Consider the following 24,814-nt stretch of genomic DNA (forward strand, 5'->3'; position numbering starts at 1 on the left):
GACTATTTTGGCCAGCCAGAGAACGAACCACCAACCTTGCAGTTAGTAGATGACCTGCTCTACCTCCTGTGTCACAGACGAGGTGTCAGTGGGAAACACAATCAGCACGAGTGTCTTGAAGTATGCGCATTGATTAAGAACGTACATACAGGGAGTGCAGAATTATTAGGCAAGTTGTATTTTTGAGGAATAATGTTATTATTGAACAACAACCATGTTCTCAATGAACCCAAAAAACTCATTAATATCAAAGCTGAATGTTTGTGGAAGTAGTTTTTAGTTTGTTTTTAGTTTTAGCTATTTTAGGGGGATATCTGTGTGTGCAGGTGACTATTACTGTGCATAATTATTAGGCAACTTAACAAAAAACAAATATATACCCATTTCAATTATTTATTTTTACCAGTGAAACCAATATAACATCTCCACATTCACAAATATACATTTCTGACATTCAAAAACAAAACAAAAACAAATCAGCGACCAATATAGCCACCTTTCTTTGCAAGGACACTCAAAAGCCTGCCATCCATGGATCCTGTCAGTGTTTTGATCTGTTCACCATCAACATTGCGTGCAGCAGCAACCACAGCCTCCCAGACACTGTTCAGAGAGGTGTACTGTTTTCCCTCCTTGTAAATCTCACATTTGATGATGGACCACAGGTTCTCAATGGGGTTCAGATCAGGTGAACAAGGTGGCCATGTCATTAGTTTTTCTTCTTTTATACCCTTTCTTGCCAGCCACGCTGTGGAGTACTTGGACGCGTGTGATGGAGCATTGTCCTGCATGAAAATCATGTTTTTCTTGAAGGATGCAGACTTCTTCCTGTACCACTGCTTGAAGAAGGTGTCTTCCAGAAACTGGCAGTAGGACTGGGAGTTGAGCTTGACTCCATCCTCAACCCGAAAAGGCCCCACAAGCTCATCTTTGATGATACCAGCCCAAACCAGTACTCCACCTCCACCTTGCTGGCGTCTGAGTCGGACTGGAGCTCTCTGCCCTTTACCAATCCAGCCACGGGCCCATCCATCTGGCCCATCAAGACTCACTCTCATGTCATCAGTCCATAAAACCTTAGAAAAACCAGTCTTGAGATATTTCTTGGCCCAGTCTTGACGTTTCAGCTTGTGTGTCTTGTTCAGTGGTGGTCGTCTTTCAGCCTTTCTTACCTTGGCCATGTCTCTGAGTATTGCACACCTTGTGCTTTTGGGCACTCCAGTGATGTTGCAGCTCTGAAATATGGCCAAACTGGTGGCAAGTGGCATCTTGGCAGCTGCACGCTTGACTTTTCTCAGTTCATGGGCAGTTATTTTGCGCCTTGGTTTTTCCACACGCTTCTTGCAACCCTGTTGACTATTTTGAATGAAACGCTTGATTGTTCGATGATCACACTTCAGAAGCTTTGCAATTTTGAGACATCTTGCATCCCTCTGCAAGATATCTCACTATTTTTGACTTTTCTGAGCCTGTCAAGTCCTTCTTTTGACCCATTTTGCCAAAGGAAAGGACGTTGCCTAATAATTATGCACACCTGATATAGGGTGTTGATGTCATTAGACCACACCCCTTCTCATTACAGAGATGCACATCACCTAATATGCTTAATTGGTAGTAGGCTTTCGAGCCTATACAGCTTGGAGTAAGACAACATGCATGAAGAGGATGATGTGGACAAAATACTCATTTGCCTAATAATTCTGCACTCCCTGTATAACCCTCATCTCTGTTTGTCTCTTTCATCCACAAGAGCTGAACATCTCCAGACCCTTACATCAGAGTGTGTCTAAGATGAAACTGATGTTGGTCACAGCCAGTCTCTGTATAGCACATCTGGGTCCAGCTTTCTCGCTCTCTAAACCTCTGGAGGACATGTGGTATGTATAAAATGACATTGGCTGTGTATCCCACACAAATGACTTTGGGATGAAATCCACATCCAGAGCACTTTGCAGCTTTGAGTCTGTCAGATGCTGCTGCTGCTGCTGCTGCACATAAAACACATGAACCCTCCACAGGTGGGCCAAGTGATAAGATTGATATATTACTAAAAATAATTATTTTAATCAGTAAGACACATTTGAAAGACAGTGCAGTTCATCTGTGAATTATTTACACTCACATACATCAGCCAGTTCATAGTAATGTGCTGTGAAAGCATAATGAATCAGGTAATGGGCAAACATTATGTCTTTACAGACAGATTTTCATGGTCTGAACACAGAATTAGCATTAGCACTGCACTGTGGGAAGGATTTAAGGAAAACAGGTATGCATATTCATGTAGCTCCAGTTTCTTCCTGTAGTATGCATGACCCTGTCCTTGAGTACAGACCCAAAGTCATAAGTCACAATAAGCTTACTAAAACACTTGGAATATTTTATCTTCCATCTTCGAATGTGTCTAATAAGCCCAAGCATTCCTGTCTCTTCCATGCCCCCTCCTCCTACACATCGATGTTTATTATGTTAACATTTAGGGTCTTGTATGTCTCGGTCTCATCCTTTCCACGTACGGGAAATGTGCGTCCCCCGTCGAGGGAGCTCAGCAAGAATAAAACACTTGCTGGTATCTTAATAAAACTGAATTAGCGATGAATCATCCCCAACCATGAATCATACATCAATAATACCTCCACCACCTACTGCTACAGCCCCTCCAGAAAATTGAATGTTTTCAGAGAAGCTAATGCCATTTTTAGAAGAACCCACCAGAATAGTAAATACTCACAGATTGATCATGAGAAAGCAGGCCTCGGTGATCCAGAGATAAAAAGATGATCTGTTATCAGTGACTGTAAGGATGCTAACCTGTTACGCTTTACTTTGTTTACAGAATTCAGTTTAGTTTTATTTATACAGCGCCAAATCACAACTACAGTTTCCTCAAGGCGCTTTATATTGTACCCTATCAATAATACAGAAGATCATGTGAAAGTGTTTTTCTATAGAAGGATATAAGAGAAAGAATAAGTCTAAAAAAGAAAAATAACAACATGAATAACTCTGTATCAGTATTTTCTATTCAATCATTTTACGATTTTGCTGAGTTAACCTCCTAAGACCCGAACTCTTCCATGACATGCATTTTTAATTTCTCGTTGATATTTGGGCATATTGGGGCCCGATGAATGTAAAAACAAAGAATTACCAGATTTTTTTTTCAACCTTATTTTTGTTTTTAAGAAAAATAAGAGCCACATATGAGGATATTCATTTAAAATTTTGATAGAACAGTAGCAGTATAATGTCCTCGTAAGTGGATATCAGGCTCATGTAGAGCAAAATTGAGTATTTTAGTCTAAATAACCCAAAATGTGATGTCCATATATGTGGACGCCAGGTCCTTTGGAGGTTCTGACAGGCTTTCTAAGTATTTGGTTTCAAACGGAACTATTTTCAGCTCACGGGTCTTTACACGAATCATGCTACAAGAAGCTAATTCTGTCATTAGTTTGTGTCTGCTTCTGACTTTCATTGATTTTTTCTGCAGCTTCTAAAGTTCACTTTGTAATCACTTTGTCCACACCAGTATTTCTCTACAGTAGCATTAAAGCTGGGGCAGGCAAAATGCTGTTTAGTGTAATTGGAAAAAAGAAATCTATAATACTCATTCAAGACTGCAATTCAAGTGGTTTTAACTAAAGTCCTGCTGGTGATAGGGATCTTTGACAATCAAAGGTCCTCAGACCAGATCGGAAGAGTAGTTTGTGTTGTATAAAGACTAAAGAGCACGCAGGAAATACAATGTAATAGTGAAATAGATTAATTAGAAGATTTTCACTTTTGCGAGTGACGTTCAGGTCCGATGCAAAGCCAAAAGCTGATTTAATAAATGTATGATGCAGGACTGAAAGGATGTATTCCTGCAGTTCTTGAGCTTATTTTAACCCTTCTAGTTAAAATCACAGTCATCACATGATCATTTGGCCTCATGATTTCATTATATTTGTTGTCATATCACAGTTGAGTTATGAAAACAAATATAAACTACAAATATAAATAGAAACATAAGTGTTATTGTATTTAATCGGGTAGAGCTGAGTATATGTTGCATATATCTTGTGAATGCCCTCAGTAATGCATAAGGTCAGCTGTTATGTTCATGTAGGACACATCAGATATACTTATACTATATCGTATACTGTAAGTTTACACCATGATTCTGTAGTCCAGCAGAAATAACTTAAATTAACAATTTCACGGATGAATTTATCAGACTCTCACATTATTCTGGATGTTTTCAAACACTTATTTATGCACTCGTGTCCTCAGGGGTCACAATAACATTTCAGCCAGAAAGACTCGTGTTTGATTCTAAAATACTAGGATACTGAGGAGTTCATGGTCCGCTGCTACAGTCTAATGCAACCGGCTAAGGTCCTGTAGCTGCATAACAAACTCAAATCATCACCCCTCCACCACCGTGCTGTCAGCTGGTATGAGATGTTTGTGCTGATATCTACTACCAGCATACTGATATGACCTGACAAACAGAGCTGATATGTTCTATTTTTTGTCTCACTGCATATTTTGGCTAAACATTTCTACCTTGTCCAAAGGACATTGTTCCAGAAATCTTGTGGTTTCTTCAGATGCACCTTTGCAGTCTTAGTCATGCTCTCATGCTTTCTTCAGAGAGAAGAGGCTTCCTCCTCACAAGCAAGTCAAATGACTTGCTCAGAGCATTTTCTAATTATTCTACTATCATAAAAAAATAATGCTCACTTTCAGCCGTTGCCTGAACACCAAAGGGATTTGTCTCTCCAAAACAGTAGCCTTTCACTTGCTTAGTGAATGTGTAAACCACTACATTCATGACCTTTAGCATGGTAACTGAGGCCTGGAGAGTCTCCAATGGAGCTCTTGGGCTTTTGCAATATTCTCTGAGAATTGCACGGTCTGACCTTGGGGTGAAATTGTTGGGATCATGGCATTGTGTTAACACACAGAGGTGGTGACACTTGCTGATCATCAGTGAATCTTGTGCATTTCATTAGTAGTACCTGGCTGCTACTTTCCCTCTATGGGCATATTTTTATTTATTTTTTTCAGTACAGAGTATAGACTTCTGCAAAAACGTTGTATATCAAAGGACTGTATACAAACTACTGTAATTTCTGTTGATTTTATCTAACTGCCCAAATTTAATTCTTTCACTGGTGCAATTAAACTCACTATCTTAACTCTGAAGTTTTATGACCCTATTTATATATTTATATGTCCCACATATCCAATAAAAGAAGGAATTTAAACAAGACTTGATAAAAATATAAATTTCTCAAGACCGGTTGCATTCTCACCTACTGGGCAATAGTTGGTAGGGAAAAGTGGGGCTCAAGTTAATAACATCTAAGACAAGAGAAAAACTAAAAACAATCAAATGCAAATACACAAAACAAACAAACAAACCCTTAAACACGTAAAAATAGTAAAATGAAAATGCATACCCACAAAAAAAAATAAAGATTAGGAACCTACCAGCACAGAAAAGAGTACCATGAGTTCTCTATGCTGACTGGGTTTTCTAATGAGATTAAACTATTTTTTTTATAATCCTTGTGAGAGAAGATTGCATTAGGCCACATGGAAATGGAAATGGAGGAAGGAGTCTGCACTTTTCATAAGAGGACAGTACATTTGTGCCAGCAGCAGTCAGGGCCTGTTTGATAAACCGCTCCCTGTTTCTTCTTACGAAGGGAACATTGGATATAGGTAAACTTGACCGTCATGACAACACCAGTGCAGTGTCACTATGCTTATTACATTCTGCTGTTCTTTGGATAAACACTGGAATCATCTTCTTTGGGTTTCCATTTCATGCTTTTTAAAGTAAAAAACTGCAGAATTGCTGCTGTACATCATAACAATGTTGGAAGTGTTGTTGCAAATAACCATCACTGATTACCATTGATACCACTGATTGCTGATTCCTAGAATTCCTCTCAACTATCCCAGTATTCATGTCAAATATTTTCCATCTGTTATTAATCATATGAAAATGATATCATGAGCTTGGTGAGTAATGTGTTGCATTTAGTTGCTTGTTTATGTGAACACTAAATGACACAGAGGCACAACCAAGTGACTGGGATAGTGCACATGAACATCTGTGCCACATATGGACTACTAAGTACCCTAGTCCCGATGGAAGACGCCCCCAAAGGTGGTTGAGAACAACAAGGACTTTCATTCCAGACAGACAAGCATCTGTTGGCCAACCAACCACACATAGTGGTGGCTGAAAAGGAACAGAAGACCACAGTTGTGACAGATGTGGCAATCTTAGCAGACAGCAGCATCAGGAAGAAGGAGCACAAGTAAATGGTTGTTCCAGTCGCTTCCATGGCCACACATGTATAAAATCAAGTACCGTAACTAGGCATGCAGACTGCCTCTGCAACATTTGTGAACGAATGGGTCCCTCTCGGGAGTTCATTTAATTCAGCGTGATACCGTGACAGGATGCCACCTGTGCAACAAGTCCAGTCGTGAACTTTCCTCACTGCTGAATATTCCACTGTTAGCGGTATTTTAACAAAGTGATTGAGAATTCCAGCGACTCAGCTGTGGTAGGCAATGTAAAATCACGGAGGTCTGCAACTTTCTGGAGAGTTAATCGCTATAGACTTCTAAACTTCATGTGGCCTCCAAATTAGCTCAAGTACAGTGGGTAGAGAGCTTCACGGAACGGCTCTGCATCCAAGCCTTACATCACCAAGTGCAATGCAAAGCGTAGGATGCAGCGGTGTAAAGCACACCACCACTGGAGCGGAGACATGTTTGATGTGTCCGCATCAATAGCCGTCTTCACAGAACTGCTTTTGTAGGAATAAAATGCACTTCTGGAGATTCACAGAAGAGTTGAAGCTGCTACATTAAACCCTGTGGATTCAAGATGGGATGTCACTCAAGTTCATATGCATTCAAAGGCAGATCAGTGAATACTTTTGGGACTATTGTGTTAGTTTTTATTCATTTACATCACTGACATCAATGCATCATGTTCGGCTTTTTGGCTGATGAAATAAAGGGGGGGAAAAAAAGCATCATGTGCATTTGGGTAAAAACTTTATTAACAAAACAAGAAGGCAAAGCACAGCCCAAGCTTCCATGGCACAGCAGCCTACATTACCTCGCTGTCAATCACTAAAAGTGCCACGAGTATAATAATTCTAACATCCATCGTTGTTACAGTTAAATATTAAAATAACACAGCCACTCGGATATACTGCATAATATATATTTACTCTAAAGACCTTTTAGACAACATCTACAGGAGGGGAGCCCAAGTCATGCTCATTCTCTTGCGCTGTAGCGCCATCTAGTGCCATCTCAGCACATTTACAGTAGTAGTACAATCAGAAACACAACAGCCCAGCAGTAGAAGGAGAAATCAAAAGGCTCGGGACAAAACAGACACTTTGTACCGTTTACAATCTCCAACAGCAATCTGTACTATACTTACAATCTGCACCTTAAGAGTATGGAAATGCTGAGTGATGTAACAGTGAAGAGAAGAAGGCAGAGGGGTTATTATAAGCATTTTAAAAGGAAGATTTCACCCATTTAATGCAATATTAATTTGCTCAAATGCAGGCCAATATTTATCACTCTTTATGGTTTTAGAGTATCACACCTTCATTGCGTTGCTGTATTTAATCTTTGCACAAGTTTGAAATTTTATCTGTGATTTTCCAGGTGTAGGAAAGATCACTGCATGTTCACAGGGATCTACTCCACACTCCTGGGGGAGGAAAAAAAAAAAATCTTGTACTCCTAAAAGGTTCATGTTTTAATTCTGTTATTACAAATCATGGATATTTTACAGCACTAAATAAAATTTGGTTTAAATTTGATATGAAAAAATTTATCTAAGTACCTCAGTTCAACGTGTCACGCCTCCTTTATTTTTGTATTGTGTTAGTTTATACACCCCAAACAAGTTTCAAGAAATGTACACTTTATGGAAACCAACGTCTGAAAAATACCATCATGTTAAACCCTAAAATCTTATTATATCTTTCACCCTCATTGTGTTGCATGCATTTAAAATGGTTAAACTGCAGTATACATGATCTCAACCTTGCTGACAGGCTTGTAATTTAGAACAGATGTACTTCCCTTTAAAGGGTTGAAAGAGTTCAGGCCCAGTTAGTATTAATGGAAAAATTGCAGATTTATTGTGTTGTCAGATGAGGTGGATTTGCAGTAGTTGATTTATTTATTTATTTTTTGTAATGGTAAAAGTTAGTAATTTCCTCCATTACAACAAGTAATTTCTCTACAGTCTATAAGAAACAGCAGTACACTTTAAACTATTCCAGTGATACTCATTTGGTGTCACATCTCTGGGTTTCTCAAGTTACGGTGGTGCATTTTTTCCTTTTCTTTACTTTTTTAAATTCCAGTAGGCACAGAGGAGCTGCTGCCCCGTGGTAGCCCGAGGATAAAGATGAGGTGAAGAAGATGTGACGAGGGTCAGACAGGATTCCAGTAGAAGTCAGAGATGCAGGTGTATAATTTTGCCTAGGCAACCACCCACTGCAGGATGCTGGTGTCCTTCCCACCAGTGGAGATCAGGTGACTGTCATCGTGCAGGAAGGCAACGTTGGTCACGTGACTGCTATGGCCACCGTATTCTTGACTTGGAGCCTGGATAACAAAGCAAAGCAGGACAAAAAAAAAGTTAAGGAGTAATTAATTAAAAGTGAACAACATGCTCTTTTGGGAATTTTAAATGAAAGTTTCACGGTTTTCTTTATTTGAAGGATGTATAAACTATATGCACTGTTAACCTGGTGGATACATTACTGCACTAAATGCTCGGTTTCATCCTACTCTGTGCTTTGTAAGATGTCATGGAGAGCAAATGATAATATAGTCATAATAATCATCATAATCCCCAATCACCTGCAGTTCAAACCTTCCCTTTTGTCAGGGGCAGCCAATCATAAGAAAGTTGACCTAAGGAAGGAGGAGCTAAAACTGATCCTTCCAGACTCAGGATGAACTGAGGTGCTTAACCAAGTACAAGATACAAAAGTTTTACTTTGAACTGTGACTCAAGCAAAGATACTCTAGTAGAGTCCAAGAGCAATAACAGAGTTTAAGTTCTCCATTGTTAATAGTAACCCTTTTCTTTTTCTTGTTTATGCATGCGTAAATTTGTGTGCATCATAGCCACAGTGACATCTTACTCAGATAAAGTTGAACAATCTCATATGGGAAGTTATTTCAGCTGCTGTAGTCTTGCTAGAACTGCTGCTGCCCCTGCAAGCCACTTTGCAACCCAACTCGACCTCAACTCCATTATTCAATAGGAGCCTGACTTATTTAATCTATGAATCCATGCTCTCCTCCTGACGGGGGCTCTTATTGCAGCTTTAGATTTATTTGCATGGAAGCTACAGGAACAGCGGTCCAATACCAATAATACCAAATATAAATTACTAGAGAAGAAAATTATCTTCTTTAAACAACGTTAACCTTCTTCATCACATAAATCACCTCATGAACCTTCTAAGTTTCAATAATCATGAAGGTTATTTGCAATGAAAAACAAATGTATAATGTGGGGTTTTTACATTCGTACCAGCTGTTCATGAAACACAACTGTCTGGTTTAAGCCACTAAACACTCATTTTCATTCCAAATCTGTTTAAAATATGTTGTAACTTTTTACAGCTTGTGATTTTCTGCGCTAATGGCAGCCAGTTTGTCTTAATGGACAATTTAGTTTACAGCCCCAGTTTAGAAGGCTTTAACTGAAAACTTGTAAAAAAGGTGTCTAACAGCCTGCAACGGTTTGTGAGCACAATATAAACACCTGGCAGACATTGTGCACATTACAGGCCTGATAATGATAAGGTATTCTGTTATTTCTGCTGAGCTTTCATTGGGTTTCCCACTGTTCATTAAAACTTAATCACAATGCAGTTGAGAGACAAACACCATAGCTACGTAGTTCTGGCAGTGCTGAAAGTCAGCGTTTCTGCGAAGTGGAACAAATTTCAACACGAGCATACAAACACGCAGACCCCGGCTCTGATGTGCTTTGTGTTTGTCACTGTGAGTTAACATGACTGACCCTTGGTTGAGAGCAGGGGAAGGAGAACAAGTGCACTTTGCCAAAGTCATCAGCAGAGGCCAGCAGGGATCCATCATGTGACCTGCACGCAGCATTGATGTCTGTGCCATCTGCTCCATCTGGCCAGATTCCTGCAAGACACAAAAAGACAAAAAAAAAACAAAAAGAAAGCGCCAGCGGCAGAGTTAGCACGAGGGCGACGAAGACAGTGGAACAGCATCTTCAGTCACTTCGTGTTTTTTTAGCTGCGGCCACATAAAAACACCGTGCTCTTCTCCATCAAAACAAATTCGCAAGAAGAAACGACTGTGTGAGAGCTACGCTTGCTTCAGGCAAACATTGCAAAATACTAGTGTGATAAAATAGATGAATTTAAAAAGTTTTATCAACCTACCAAACGTGCTGAAGCTCAGAGTGCAGGTGGAGGTGGCCCACTCCAGGTTGCGCACTGTGTCCATGTTGGTCACATGTTTACCACTGGATGCCTCCCCTAAAAGCCGAAGAAACCCCCCCAAAAGATTCCTTGACATATGAACATAACTTTGAGATGTCAGTGATATGAGTTTCATATTTTACCAGATTCCTATATTGACAGTAAAATCAGAGGATGGAGCTAAAAGTGCACATGAACAGACATGAAGTATGACTTACAGAAGAGGATCTCATAGTCTCCTGAGTTGGTGACAAGGTACTGGCTGTTTTTCGACCAGTCCACATGGGTAACAAAGCTGGAGTGTCCCTGGCGAAGAGGCAGATCATGCAGAGTGACGATTGAACATTTTTTGTTAAAACTCTCTTTTAATGTTATTGATGTTAATTTTGAGTGAAATTCTCATCCACAGAACAGCAATATATCAATTCACTTTTCAACCTCCATAAACTACTTAAGCCTTCAGACACTAGCGATCTGATTTTATGAAAAGAGATCACTGTAAGAATGGGAATTCATTTACAAACAGACATTTACAACTGGCGCTCCATGTGAGCATCTACTTACAGTGCATTTCCCCACACGGCTGTACTTTCGGCCGTTTTCAGTTACAGCATAGATGTAAACAAAGTTATCATGGGAAGCGACAGCCAGGAAGTTACCGTCTGCAGACACAAAGTGAAGTTAGCAGAAAATCAATGAACTGAAATATGAAATTTTGTCTGAACTTTAACGTTTTATGGATCTGTGTCAGTGAGGTGAGCAGATGATGTTTTACCCGGAGAGTACTTGACATTGGAAATGATCTCATTGCCATCTGTGTGCATAGAAACAAGATCCCGAGTGTCAGTGTCCAGCACCAACCACCTGCAACACACAAGGCAGAGATTTGGGAAAATGCACATGACAAGGATCCAAATAGGAAGGCTTTAATATCTCCAGCATTAAAGGAGATCAGTGTTAGTGAATGTTTTGTCAATGCTCAGTTTCTGAATTTTAACTTGTTTCAGCTGTAAGGCTCACTTTCCAGTCATGGTCCCCACAGCCAGAACAGCCCCGCTGGGATGGAAGCCTGCAGACCTCCCTGGATCCTAAAGCACAGAGAAGACGACATACTTGTTATTTAGTACTTGTGATTGAACGGGAAGCTCAGTCCCTAACGCTGTCTTCATTCACAAAAATCTTCCTCACCTCGATGGTCTTGCTCCACAGGGGCTGGTGGGAGTGGGCATCCCAGAGGTGAACTTGTTTGTCCTGTGAGCAGGTAACAAACTGCTCCATGGTGGGATGGATGTCCAGACCCCACAGCTCATCGGTGTGACCCTGTAGCACATCATATCATTTCTTATTTAAAATGCAGCATGCATAAAGTTAAAATATTTGTTAGTAGTCAGCCTGTGAATGTTATCAGCGTGTACCTGCACAATAGGCGTTAATGTATCAGGGAAGGCAGCTCTGATGATTGCATTCTTGGTGGTTCCAACAAAGAGTTCTCCGGGTTTACCTTCAGCCAGAGCACGAACAGGACCGAAGGACTCTCCCACCTGGACACACACATGCAGCACAGAGTCAAAGAAAGCACAATATTCAAAACATTAAGTAATAAAACTTTTTTTTGGAGTCATTTACTTGCAGCACAAGAGACACCCACTGACAGTTTAATCACTACACTGAGAAAAGTTTAAAATAATATTTAAGTGGGTTCCACAGAAGTTTCACGACCTCCGATTTCTGCTCAGAGGAGAATTCGCTCACCTCCATCGTTGCCTTTTTTCTGTAATCGTGGTCCCACAGCACCACCTTGCGGTCTTTCCCCCCTCCAGACACCATGGTGCCGTCCTTGAGAACACACACTGAGAAAATGCCGCCTTCGTGCGCCGCTGACACCACCTGGCTGATGCGGGTACCACCTGTCAGACGACACAGGAAATCAGCAGATATCCTGCCTCTTTACATTTGTGCTTCACAGTAATGATAAATGAAGGATTTCATTTAAAATCCAGACTGCCGTATCTATGTCAGATGACGTTTGGGATTCAGTGCTCACTCTGGTAAATTCCACGTCACTCTGTGACCGCCACGTCCTATTACAATTCATAGTAGTTCATAGGGCCCATTTATCTAAATCCAAATTAGCTAAGATTTATCCTAGCTTAGACCCTCGCTGTAACAGGTGCGGGTCTGATGATGCCAATCTTGCCCACATGTTTTGGACCTGCCCTGCCTTGGCAAATTTTTGGGAGGTTTTCTGCACTCTGAACAAGGCTACCGGCCTGAAACTGGCTCTCAACCCCCTACTTGCTGTCTTTGGTACAGTGGGTGAGGATGATAATTAATCACCGGGGCAAAACGTCGGGTGCTGTCCTTTGGTTCCCTCCTGGCTAGACGTGCCATTTTGATGAGGTAGAAGGCTGCTGCTCCACCCCCCATTATCAGTGGCTTGCTGATCTCATGTCATGTCTCAGTCTTGAAAAGATCCACCCAGAATTAAAAGGGCACATTTGGTAAAATCTAGGGTCTTTTTCTGACAAACTTCTCTAACTTTCAATTTAAGGATGTTCCTGTTGACTAACAGATTTGCTTATTCCATAGAGGTCCGATGACCTACAGCTTTACTGTGTTAATGGGAATGTGAAGCTCAGTTGTGTTGCTGCTAACTTAGTGTCGTTTGCAAGGAAAGGTTTTGTTAGTACCAATCGACCCTTCCGAGTTCTGGAGTTTTGTTAATTTTTTTAACCTATGTTCTAACGTGAGAAGTTCTGTTTTGTATTCAATGCAACCAGTTTTTGTGTTTCCCTTCGTTTTTTTTTTTCTTTTTTGTTAGCTGTATCCACAAATGCTTGATTTTATGTTCCGTTATTCCTGTTTTATTGAAACAATCATATATGAATAGAAACGTGTTCAAACCTTCGTTAATTCAAGCAGCCAGGATTTCTGTGATTGGCGACTGAATCTCTAAATTTTGTGCAAAAGCTGGATCCGAACTTTCACTTTGATCGTACCTTTGGCCCAGATGTAGAGGTTCCCACTGGAGTCTCCTGTGATGGCGTCTCCATTCTCAGCGAATGCCACACACAACACATACTTTGGTTTCTCGTGTTTCTACAAAGCCAGACAATAAGGATTTCAAGGACTACAGAAAAGACTGCTGTCATAGACTGCACCTTAAGGAATAAAACTAAATATACAGCAGGGTTTTAAGAACAAACAACTTGTGTATAGTTGCGATACCTCAAACAGGCCCTGTCTCTTGGTGAGAGTGTTCCCCTCCATGGTCCAGAAGTTGATGTGAGATTTTCCACAGGTAACAATCAGGTTGGTGTCCATGGGATGAAACACAGCGGCCAGCACAGAGTCATTGGAGCACTGCAGGGACAGAAGCCAGGAAGCTATTGTTTCATTCTATTTGCTACGTTCATGAAAACATACCATTAAAATCCTTCATCCATGCATGTTATCTAAAAAATTTAAAACCAGGAGATCAATAATGATACAGCTGTATGAATGAGATCAGACTCAGGTGGCCATACCTTGACTTCAGCCAGCTGCTTCTCCTTCTGCCAGTTCCAGACTGACAAGATGTGATCGTTGGCATCATCCACAGCGCAAAGGAAGGTGCCGCCATTCTGGTGAATGAATGAATAAATAAATAACTGATTAAATCTTAATAAAGCATGAAAACATAGAAAGGGGCCTGAATGACTTGTGTAAAAACTGGGTATTTGGATAAGTGCATAGTTATTGGGATTGTATTATATTTTGCAGGAAGCATTACACTTGCAGTGTTATATATAGATCACATCATGAGTCTGGCTGACTAAAGCATTGATTATATCTGAGCCAGAACTATGACTCATCAGTTTAACGGGCTTCTTACTGACAAAGACATTAACCATCGCCTGCCAAAACACACTCAAGTAACGTTGTTAAGCCTGTGATTTATGACACCGACTGACGTAGATGATGAATGTAGAAAAACTGAGACACATAAATAGTTGGCTGATTAAATGTGAAGTTTTAGGGGAATATATGTCTTTACACTAAAACAAAACACCTCCAAATTCATCCCCTTTTTCTTTAGAGGTCATTATTCATTGGTGTAATTCCCTGAACTAGAATGATGTTGACACCTCTAGTCTAAAAGGGTGAGACGCTCCTTACCGACTTTGAGAAAGCCACACAGGTGACCGCTCTATCGAACACTCCCGTTCCAAGCACATGGAGCGTGTTGAGGCTCACAGAATCCCAGACGCGAACATGGGGAGCCAGCAGCTGAACAACCACACACACAAAAAAAAAAAAAAGAGGAGACATAGTAAAGTTGTTTGATTCATATCAAACCTTCTTCTGGACGGCAGGATTGGAGATTCTCGCAGTACCTTTCCATCTTTAGAGTTTCCAGCCACTTGTCCTGTTGCTATGGTAACCATGTCAGGATGCACACTCAGGCTAAGAAGATATGAGAAAATATTAATTATATTTGTGGCTTTGTGATTATTAATTCTCATTCATTCTGCTTCTTTCACACGATGCCTTTAAAAATGTTTATCGTGACACACGCAGTTTTCTCTGGTCTCTGACTTTTACAGGAAATCTCAAGTATTTTTCAGAAGCACGCTATAGACACTTGACACGTATAAACAACAGCCATATAAACAAACAGATTGACTCACATTTTCCAAGTCAATAAAAACAAATATACAATATTTATGTCAATGTGAATCATATTTTGCATTTCTAAAACACAAAGAAATGACAACGTGAAGAGGCGGATTCCACGTGACGGCGTGGGAGAGGAGAGCACGATTGCTTCCCTGCAGAGCGGAGTAGCTTTCCCAGCATGCCCCAGGGGGCCTTAATGTTTACATCCCAGTGTCTCCAGGCACAGGATGTCAACTGGTGCTCATTAAGTACAGCACAAATTTCACTGATGGTAAACACGGAAGCTGTCGATGACGTGTTACGCAAAAACAAAAACAACTTCTGAGCAGCTCGGCGTTTCTCTCTTTGTCTCACGTGTCGGGTCGAATAGAGTTTTGCTTTTTTACATTTTCTTTTCATTTTAAATTCTTTTGGGAGGAGATTTGCTCATTTTAGCTTCATTTTTACTGTTTAAAGAGGTTTCCTCTAGTTTTTATTCATTTGAATGATGATTGTTATGTTAGTTCTAATGTATGAAAAGACATAACATCAAGTGAGTCTGTTTAAACAAAACCATCTATATCACGGTGTGTTAGTTAAACACAGCTTTTGATCAAACGGGATCTGTTTACAAGACTTCGAGTAAATGAGGAAAGCAGAGATGATGCAGGAAATTGCACAGTCTCTGTAAAGATTAGAAGACTTTAATGGCTGCTCTCATCAGCCTGCTGTTTTCTCACCATTTGACGTCATCGTTGTGGCCCAGGTAGTGTCTCTGCTGCTGCTCCTCTGTGTTGTACAGCACCACCACTGAAGCATTGAAGTAGACAATCTCTCCCGTGGGAAGCAGGTACAGGTTGGAGCGGCAGTCACGACCACGGTAGCCATAACTGGACCACGCTTAGATTAAGGAAGATGGGTGATGCTGGACAGGATTACCAGAATATATTCAGCATTTTTATTATATATATTTTGTTGATGCTTCTTACTAAGATAACTTAGAAACACCAAATCTTATTTTTATTTTTTGTAATTTCTTGGTTTTCAGGGATACAGTTTGTGCTTTCACCCCTATTATTTATCTTACAGACAAATATGTGTCAGAACAGCTGTGAAAACAGAAGATATGATCATTAGTTATTAGTTATATTAGAAAAATGTACTCCCACACCGGAGGTCACGTCCATTACGTTTATATGGTCTAACAGGTTGATTGGTGAGCCACAGACAGTTGCATGTTGTATGAATCACAGCAGAATAAATCTAAATAAACCTAAAAATAAAGTAACACTAGCCTGAGTCTACTAATCAGATATTTTAAATATCTAAACCATCCGAATCTTTAAGTAAACTGTTCGTGTACTTCTTAATTTCTCTCTGTCTGGATCAAGGATACACCCACTGCAGTTTGAGCTTATGGTCAGGCAGCGCCACCTTCTGGTCAAGGCTGTAAGTCCCCTTCTGCTGGTCTGGGACGTGCATGGTGACGGGACGGCCGCGGAGGAACATCCTCACGTAGCTGTCCTCTGCAGTTAAAGAGGGAGGGAGGAAAAGCAAGATCACCAGTTAAAGAAAGAGAGAAGGACAAAGTAACACTAGTTTTGACCTCTGTACCATCACCCTCTCTAGCTTTGACAGCATTTTTTACTAACTTTATAACCAAAATGATTTTGTGTCAGTAAGAACATAATTGATTGAAATACTTCTTTAAGTTTCACCCCAGTAATCCCAATTTGAAGACAGCGGACGCAGCAGGAAGTCTAGAAACCTCCCAACTCAACACCTGACATCAGAATAATTTTTCCTTCTTTGGTGCTTGGTATAAGTTTTCAGACACTTTGTGATTAAATATGCATACGAGGCCATCTCTCTCTAAATTTGTGCTACTTTGCATGCTTCAGAAGAGAAAATTAAACACTGAATAAAGCCAGCTTCATAATTATCATGTCTCTTTGGTGGCACATTAGACTTCAAAATGGGAACGAGGAAATATTGTTAACAGCCTCTCACAAAAAATCCTTTCAGAAAACAGACAGGACTAAAACTGGAAAATTTGTTGTATGCAAGTGTTGCTGAAGTTTTTCTAAAAGACTTTAAATCCATGTAATATAAAGTTTATACCTTTTTTTTTTTTTTTTAATTGAATAAAAAGCAATTTGCTGGTATAAAATGTAACAAGGATACAGTAACGCAGCATAAAACTTTCACAGCTGCTTCCTTGCATGTAGACGATTATCTTTTCATATAAAGTCTTGCATGCAATGAGGCATAAGTTTAATTAATTTGACCTAATTTGCATAAATGTCCAACAGAAAAAAAACAACGACGTAAAATAGCAAAACAGCACACCACCTCACAATTCACCAGTGCTTAAAAAGATGTCACATTTTTGCTTGTTAAATATATATTAATGGGAAAATGCATAAACAGACAAACAGCTTCACATTCTTAAACACTTTCCAGCAATTACAGATCTTTTGTTTTACAACGTATTCAAAATCTCCAGTAGTCTCATACTCATCTTAATGGGAGATCCTCTGCATTTCCAACATGCTCTAAAATAATTAAAATGGGACATCACTATCTCTAATGAGAAAATGCATTTCTTTGAAATGACAGTCAGAAGAATCCTTCAAGAGTTCTTCGAGGACTCCTGAAGGCTAATTGAGTTTCACACATGAGAGGCTGCTCATCCCCTTTACAGCAAATTAAAGTGTGACAGTAATTGGAGGCTGAGACATAACAGCTAACGCAATTATCACACACACACACACCCACACACACAGAGAGAACAGTACAGACAAAAGCAAAGCAATGGTGGGATTAAAATTTTATTTTACCTGCATTGAAAGTGCATTCTTTGGATTTGCTGGAACACAAAAAGAAAAATGGTGTTACGACTTCAATTAATATTATTTTGCACATTACACGATAAACAGCATGAATGTTACAATCATTTTCCGAAAGTGCTGAGAGGTGGTTATATTATGTCTTTATAAATTATTTACTCATGCTACATCTCTCACCCACAGTTAATTGAAAATAGAGGGCAGACACACACAGAGTGTACCACACATGTCCAAAGATGTGCACAACTTTTCGCCTTCAGAGGATCAGATGATGTAGTCTGAAGACAAAGTGAAAAGTATATTTTTAACAAAACGAGTCATACCTGACACGCAACATTTCCAGTATGACCTTTGAGAAAAGTGATTATTTACACTCCTTAGATTACTTTAGAAACTGCACCACTGATGGCAAGGACTATAAGCAGAGGCCTGAGGAGCTTTCAATCAGCCCAGACATGTCAACAACCAGCTGACAGTTGAGGCAGGAACTGGAAAGATCAGATCTGGTGCATACGATTATAGCTACGATGCAGTATGGCACACTTTAATGTAAATAACGTCTTCACCTGAGAAAAGAAATAGTGGTGCTGTAGAGATTTCTGCGGGTAGGTCATTCATAGGATGGATGGCTTTGACCAGTAGTCTGGTCAAACTCGTGCCGTGTCAGAAAACATATCAAAGAATATCTAACAGATTAATTTTCTTTGAACATTCATAGAAAAAACATAAAACAAAACAGGAATTGGGGTATAAATCGTGCGGCTTTGTTGTGGTTCACAGTTATCAAACACAGCGACTGGTCTTAAAGGTTTGATTAGGATTTAAAGGTTCATTTCTTATATTCTTAGAATATGAATATAAACTATCACCTGGGAATAGTAGGTAACAGGCCTGGATACACAGAGGACCAGAAGACCTGATACTGAAAGGCTGGTTTGATAAAAATTTGATGAATTTCTTTTATCCTCAACTTGGCGAAACAAATTAAGAAAACAACAAAGTAGCTTGTATTTGCCCCGGGCCGGGCAAGTTGATACACATTTCTTTAACATTATCTTTGATGCCTAAAACTTTCCAACTTGCTAGTTCTGCTGTGTAAACAGGTTTGTAAAGACGAGTCAGCAGACACAAAGCAAACAGAAGTCCACTTGTATTTGCAGACAGCGTCAGCGCCTATCAGTTAAACACACGGCAGATGTGAAACAGTGTGACAGAGAAGCATCGCAGTGGTCAGAATTAAAAGATGCCACACAGACAAGCTAAATGCATTTACAAGTAAAAATGACAACCGGCGAGTCAGCCACTCTGCCAGGATCCGTGATTAGACCTGCCAATCAAAACCTGCCACATCAGCGAGAGCTGCAGATGTCCCTGAATCAGCTGTCACCCAATCAGAACTGCCTGCCAAGCATTTCAGCGCATGCTGAGAACTCAACCTAACCTGTCTGGATGCTATCAACCAATCGGGATGTTGAAGCGCTGCCTCGGCTGACAGCTGGATGTCACCATGGCAACAGCAATAAAGGTAAGGCTTGATACGATAAGAGGGAAATGGAGGTTTGGTCCTCGCAAAGCAACAAGAGAATCAAGAAAGACGTGCTTGACTTTTCTGAGTATTTCTATGGAAACACAGGCAAACAAATAACAGCAGCGAACACACTTCTCCTTCTCATGTAGATTTATTGTACAACCACAGAGCAAGTCATATAATACAGAAGAGTACTATGAGGAAAACTGCAGTGACACAGGATATTTGTCTCAGGTTCACAGATAAACAAAGATAAACCACTCAAACTAGAATCAACATCTTACTATAGCAAAGTCAGTTTAGATTTAGGTTTAAATCCAATATCTGTTCAGGCTCATAAGGGAAGAATGTAATAAGCAGGCACTGAAGATCATCACCAACCACACATGGCTGGTCTGAAACCCTGAGTACTCACTAATAATTTCAATACAATATCCATTTATTTGCTGTACTTATTAAGTTATCCAGCCTTGATCTGTTATGCATGGATCTGTAGGAGGAGTACGACTAAGAAAAACAAACAAACAAAAACCTGGAATGTGTCTTTTTCAACCTTTTTCATTTTTCCAGTAGTTCCACATTAGGTGAATGATTTTGGACACAAGCTATCTTTTGGTTCCTGGTGATATGCGTTTTGTGAGGAGACATTTTGCCACTTATTCTAATCACTACCTCTTTGAACATTTATGTCAAATATGAGGAAACTCCCTGAAGGCTTTCAAAAGAATTGTTAACACCACAGAGGGAAAACCTGAAAGCATGAAACCTCCATACCTGGTGGGTCGGTTAAAAAAAAAACAAAAAAAACGGACTAGTTGACAAAAAGAAGCTTTACCAAGGCTGCATTATGAAAGTAACACATAAAGAAACTGAGTGAGTGGGAAAGACTGCGGCATACAAACATGAAAAGACCCCAGGCTGTGCCGTGTGTATCCTGATATTTGTTTAATGGGGAGTTTACTAAATAAAATCTTGACAGTATTGAGACATGTCAATAGCTCTCTAAGCTTACGGGTCAACTGAAACAATGATTTGAGATTTCTTTTATAGGTTTGTTACAATGTGAACAAGGGACCTATGCAAAAAGAAAACAGGAAAATGAGATGAGAGCCTGCGTGTGTGTTTGAAGAAGATTAAAGGACAGCAGAGCAAACAGACCAGTCATCTGAGGGCCTGTGCGGCGTCTGTTGTGTCTCTGGGCAGTTAGAGGCGACCAGGAGGGGTTTCGGCTCTTTAAAGCAACCACATAAAGCCCTGTTTGTTCCTTGAACTGCGAGCATGTGTTTCTGTTTGTGTGCATGTGTAAGTGTGGTCTGCCAGGAAGATGAGGCGTGGCATGGCTCTGGCCAATAACAGAACACGATTGATCCAGAACCTGTAATTATGGCGGTCCATGCTGCGCAACTGGCAGCCGGACAGGGCACATAACTCTGCCTCTACAACCCAACGGCAACGGCCGTCACTAGTCACCGGGTTTCCAGGCAGAGGGAACGCACAAACAGACCTCTCATTAACATGCAGCACCGAGGGTGTAGTTGGCCTTTTCTGTGGGCTCTCTGAAAACACAAAGGGTTCTTGTAAGAACCAGAGGGCACTAATGAGCACCGGTGCATCTGCAGAAAGATTAAAAGGACCGACATTTTTGTGCTGGGCCACTTGTCACTTTGAATATATTGAACTTTAACCACTTTTTGCAAGCAACAAAATCAGGATATTTTATCCTAAATTTAGTGGTTTGAAATGATAAACGGATATTTTTACTCCTGCAGCTCAAACTTGCAAAGAGCATTTGTTTGGTTATCATTTTTTGCTGTTTACAAGAGACACCTCTCTTTCTTATAGGAAATCTTAAGTACTAGTTCCATCCATCTGGGAGATTAGAGTGTTACACACAGGGAGGCAGAAGATGTTGTGGTCCGAGTAATGGGACTCATCCCCCTGAACTGTGGTGGGAGTGGTGGGAGCGGTCAAGAGTGCATGCATCCATTTCCTGCTCAATTAGGACTTAAGTACTGCAGCAGCTATAACACTAGACATGAACATAGTTGACTTTCTTCATATTTTCACTTGTGCGCAAAATACATTAGTTTATGACAAAAACAAAATACACTAATCAACTCTGATACTTATGAGGCATCAGACAGTTTCCAGATAGCAAAAGGGGAGGAAGAAAAATAAGAAAAATCTGCATTTTTAATCCAATGTTATGCTTTATTCTGATTCTAACGATCATTAGAGTTTCATCTAACCAACTTCAGAATTCCTGTAAAATTATAAACCTCAAAAAGCAAGAAGGAAGGCACAGTTTTTCCATGTAATGCATTCTAGATCCAAGTGATACAGACACAAAAAGGAGATGACAGACTGAACATGATATGAATCTTTTCCTTTTCCGTAGTGTATGCAAACCCTGTACAATACTCGTGCTACCCTAACTTTGAAATTACTTATTATATGAAAATAAAGACAGACACATTGATGTTAAACTGGTTCAATGTGGTGCAAAATAGTCCTCTCCAATCAGACACATGCTCAGTATGTTTGCTGCATGTAGAGCAGGATGTTCAATCAATGTTATCAATGTTTCTGCAAGCTGTGCAGAATTGATAATGGTAACATCAGTCCCACAGCTTCCCATCTCTGGTCATAATGCTACAGAGGATTACAAAACAAAAGTCTTAGTAGCATTTTGAATTGATGCTCAATTAGCTACTTTTAACTTGTTTCGGAAATCAATGAATTAATTTGGAAAACTTGAAAATTAATTAGTATATAAAAGTGCACCAAGCTCAGCAGCAAATTAAAGTAGAGCAGATGATGACGGGTACTTTGTAAAACCTGAACATGTGTAATATTCTTGTTGAAGTTCAGGGTGTCCAGTAAAGCAGGAGCTCTGTCTGATCTGCTGTCAGAGTCAGTCAGGTTTAACAGAATAATGAGTTAGCCGACAGATCTGCTGAGTACAGAGCGACTGGTCCGATGTCACATCACATTCACTGAGTCCCATCTGTCTGTGTGCGTTTCATAACCAGGCAGAAATGTTCATTAGCAGCCAAAACAGCAGCTTACGCCTAAAATGGTTTAGCATTTGCATAATGTAATGAGTTTGTAATAAAGAAATACACTTCAGGAAAAAAAATTATTTTCACAACAGCCAGATAGATGGTTTTTACTTTGAATGCGCTTGTTATGTGAATGTTAGCTAAATAAATAAGCATTTGTAACTCACCTTATTCATATTTGTTTGAACCAAACATTTAAAACTCAAAGTATCACACAGTTTAGCATTTTTTCATAAGACCTGCCCCTTGCTATTAGGCTCATGGTCGATGAACTCATCAAGCTTTGTTGTTTTATTCATGTAACCATGCAGCTGCCCCTCCCCACAGCCCTGCAGACAGAGAACCCGACTGCATCTAATGGTTTGCGTGACAACGGTTTCAAAAAGCAGCACCACTTCCCCTGAATGTCTTCAAACCTAAGCACTGACTGCTGACTTTGTTTGGAGTGAAAACAACCAAGCATTTCAGAGGGTAAAGCCTGAATGCATTTACCTACCAATAAAAACTGTATTTAATTTTCTTTTCATTTAAACTGCAGCTGAGGGACTAGTTGTAACAAAAACAAGTACCTCTCTTTATAAAAGCTGTGTATTCATTTTCCATAATGGAGATACCAACCAGCCATCCAAGGTTTAAAGCTACACAGTTTCCTTTATGACATGCAAACAACTTAGGTCGTAATTAGCATGTCTTTGCCTTTCAAATGATTCCCAAATATACCATCTCTGCTTAAAGTCTGCTTCTACTCAATTCTAGTTAATCATTGACTACTCATTGTAAAGCAGCAATTTACCTGGGTGATTTCTTCATGTCTGCAAGGTTTCCGTTACACTAAACGTCAACACTGGTGAGCAGTCAGAGCGATTCTTCTCCTGTCCAAAGCCACACCAACACACAGACTTCCTCCTTCACTCTGCAAACTTTTAGCTCAGCCTGAAAGGTCATATTATCCAATCAGAATGCACTTCCTTATTGTCCAGGCACACCCCTTTCTGCACAGCTACCACGCCTCCCTTTTACCAAGAACTGTTAGAAACATGATACATCAGCAGAATGAAAGGAGTAAAGGAGACAGTAGAGGAGAGGAGAGAAATCAGGTCATATCATCCAATCAGAATCCACTTCCTTACTGTACAGGCACGCCCCTTTCTGCACAACTACCACACCTCCCTTTTACCAAGAACTGTTAAACATGATACTTGAATGAAAGGAGTAAAGGAGACAGCAGAGTAGAGTAGAGCAGAGTAGAGCAGAGTAGAGTAGAGTAGAGCAGAGTAGAGCAGAGTAGAGATAAGGATCAGAATCAGGCCGCCAAAGACTATAATCGAGTCCACTGGATGCTTTGGAAAATGTTTATTTAGACATTTCTGGGTTTTTGTTTTTGTTTTGTTTTGTGGGGTTGTTTTTTTTAAACCATGGTTACACAGCAGTAAAATTCCAATTAAGGACAGTCAGTGAAGTAAAGTTTTACTTTACTTTTACAGTTTCTTCCAATTTGAACCAGAGAGTTCTGCTGACAGATTTCTTTAATTTACCACAGCAGCATTTCTTTATCATGTAAAAAAAACTGACACGCACTGCTGAAATGCATCTTCTTTTTCTTATATTAAGATATCGCAGCGATTAAATGTGTAAAAAACTTCCTTGAGCCGACAGGAAGCAGAGTTTCACTGGTCTGGCCCACCTAAGATTAAAGTAGTTTGTATGTGGCCCATTTTATGCGCTTTCTGCAGTTTTGTCAGTGGTGATCACTGTGGTCATTATACATAAAAAAATCAACAAACAAACACCGGTGTCTTGAAATTCCCCCCAAAATTGTGCTCTCTCTTTTAAATTGCCTTTTCAAAAATGTAACTATGCCCTTGTCAAAAAAAATAATCCTATTAAAGAGCAACATTTTTATTGTTTCCCAGTTTTAGATGGCATCAACACCTCTGAGAGGATGATTTAAAACAACACGAGTAAAACCGAAGACTGAACTGATGTATGATGAAAAATCCATCCATCCCTCCATCCATCTTCTACCGCTTATCAGGAGCCGGGTCGCGGGGGCAGCAGCCTAAGTAGAGAACCCCAGACCTCTCGCTCCATGGCCTCCTCCAGCCTTTCTGGAGGAACTCCAAGGTATTCCCTGGCCAGCCAAGAGATATAATCTCTCTAGCGAGTCCTGGGCCTGACCCGGGGCCTCCTCCCGGTGGGACATGCCCAAAACAC

The 24,814-nt window shown here is 40.1% G+C and overlaps 1 protein-coding gene across 3 annotated transcripts in view; it reads right to left on the reverse strand.

The window, feature by feature from the left end:
• Window positions 1-7,054: 7,054 nt before the first annotated feature.
• Window positions 7,055-24,814, reverse strand: part of eml2 (EMAP like 2) — a 31,727-nt gene continuing 13,967 nt past the window's right edge. For 2 of the 3 annotated variants that reach the window (XM_040037465.1, XM_040037466.1), the window contains exons 5-22: window positions 18,002-18,030; window positions 16,558-16,687; window positions 15,902-16,051; window positions 14,900-14,969; window positions 14,682-14,792; window positions 14,051-14,146; window positions 13,752-13,886; window positions 13,523-13,622; window positions 12,276-12,430; window positions 11,939-12,064; window positions 11,712-11,843; window positions 11,544-11,611; window positions 11,299-11,387; window positions 11,088-11,185; window positions 10,742-10,829; window positions 10,485-10,580; window positions 10,091-10,221; window positions 7,055-8,655 (exon numbers count right to left, since the gene is read on the reverse strand). In XM_040037465.1, the coding sequence (XP_039893399.1) occupies window positions 8,530-8,655; window positions 10,091-10,221; window positions 10,485-10,580; window positions 10,742-10,829; window positions 11,088-11,185; window positions 11,299-11,387; window positions 11,544-11,611; window positions 11,712-11,843; window positions 11,939-12,064; window positions 12,276-12,430; window positions 13,523-13,622; window positions 13,752-13,886; window positions 14,051-14,146; window positions 14,682-14,792; window positions 14,900-14,969; window positions 15,902-16,051; window positions 16,558-16,687; window positions 18,002-18,030 (1,930 nt within the window). In that variant the 3' untranslated portion in view covers window positions 7,055-8,529. Of the gene's footprint in view, window positions 8,656-10,090; window positions 10,222-10,484; window positions 10,581-10,741; window positions 10,830-11,087; window positions 11,186-11,298; window positions 11,388-11,543; window positions 11,612-11,711; window positions 11,844-11,938; window positions 12,065-12,275; window positions 12,431-13,522; window positions 13,623-13,751; window positions 13,887-14,050; window positions 14,147-14,681; window positions 14,793-14,899; window positions 14,970-15,901; window positions 16,052-16,557; window positions 16,688-18,001; window positions 18,031-23,393; window positions 23,786-24,814 lie in introns of those variants that run through there. The other variant, XM_040037467.1, reaches the window with a different exon arrangement.

Source organism: Simochromis diagramma, unplaced genomic scaffold, assembly GCF_900408965.1.
Source record: "Simochromis diagramma unplaced genomic scaffold, fSimDia1.1 OVJJ01000463.1, whole genome shotgun sequence".
Taxonomy (NCBI): domain Eukaryota; kingdom Metazoa; phylum Chordata; class Actinopteri; order Cichliformes; family Cichlidae; genus Simochromis; species Simochromis diagramma.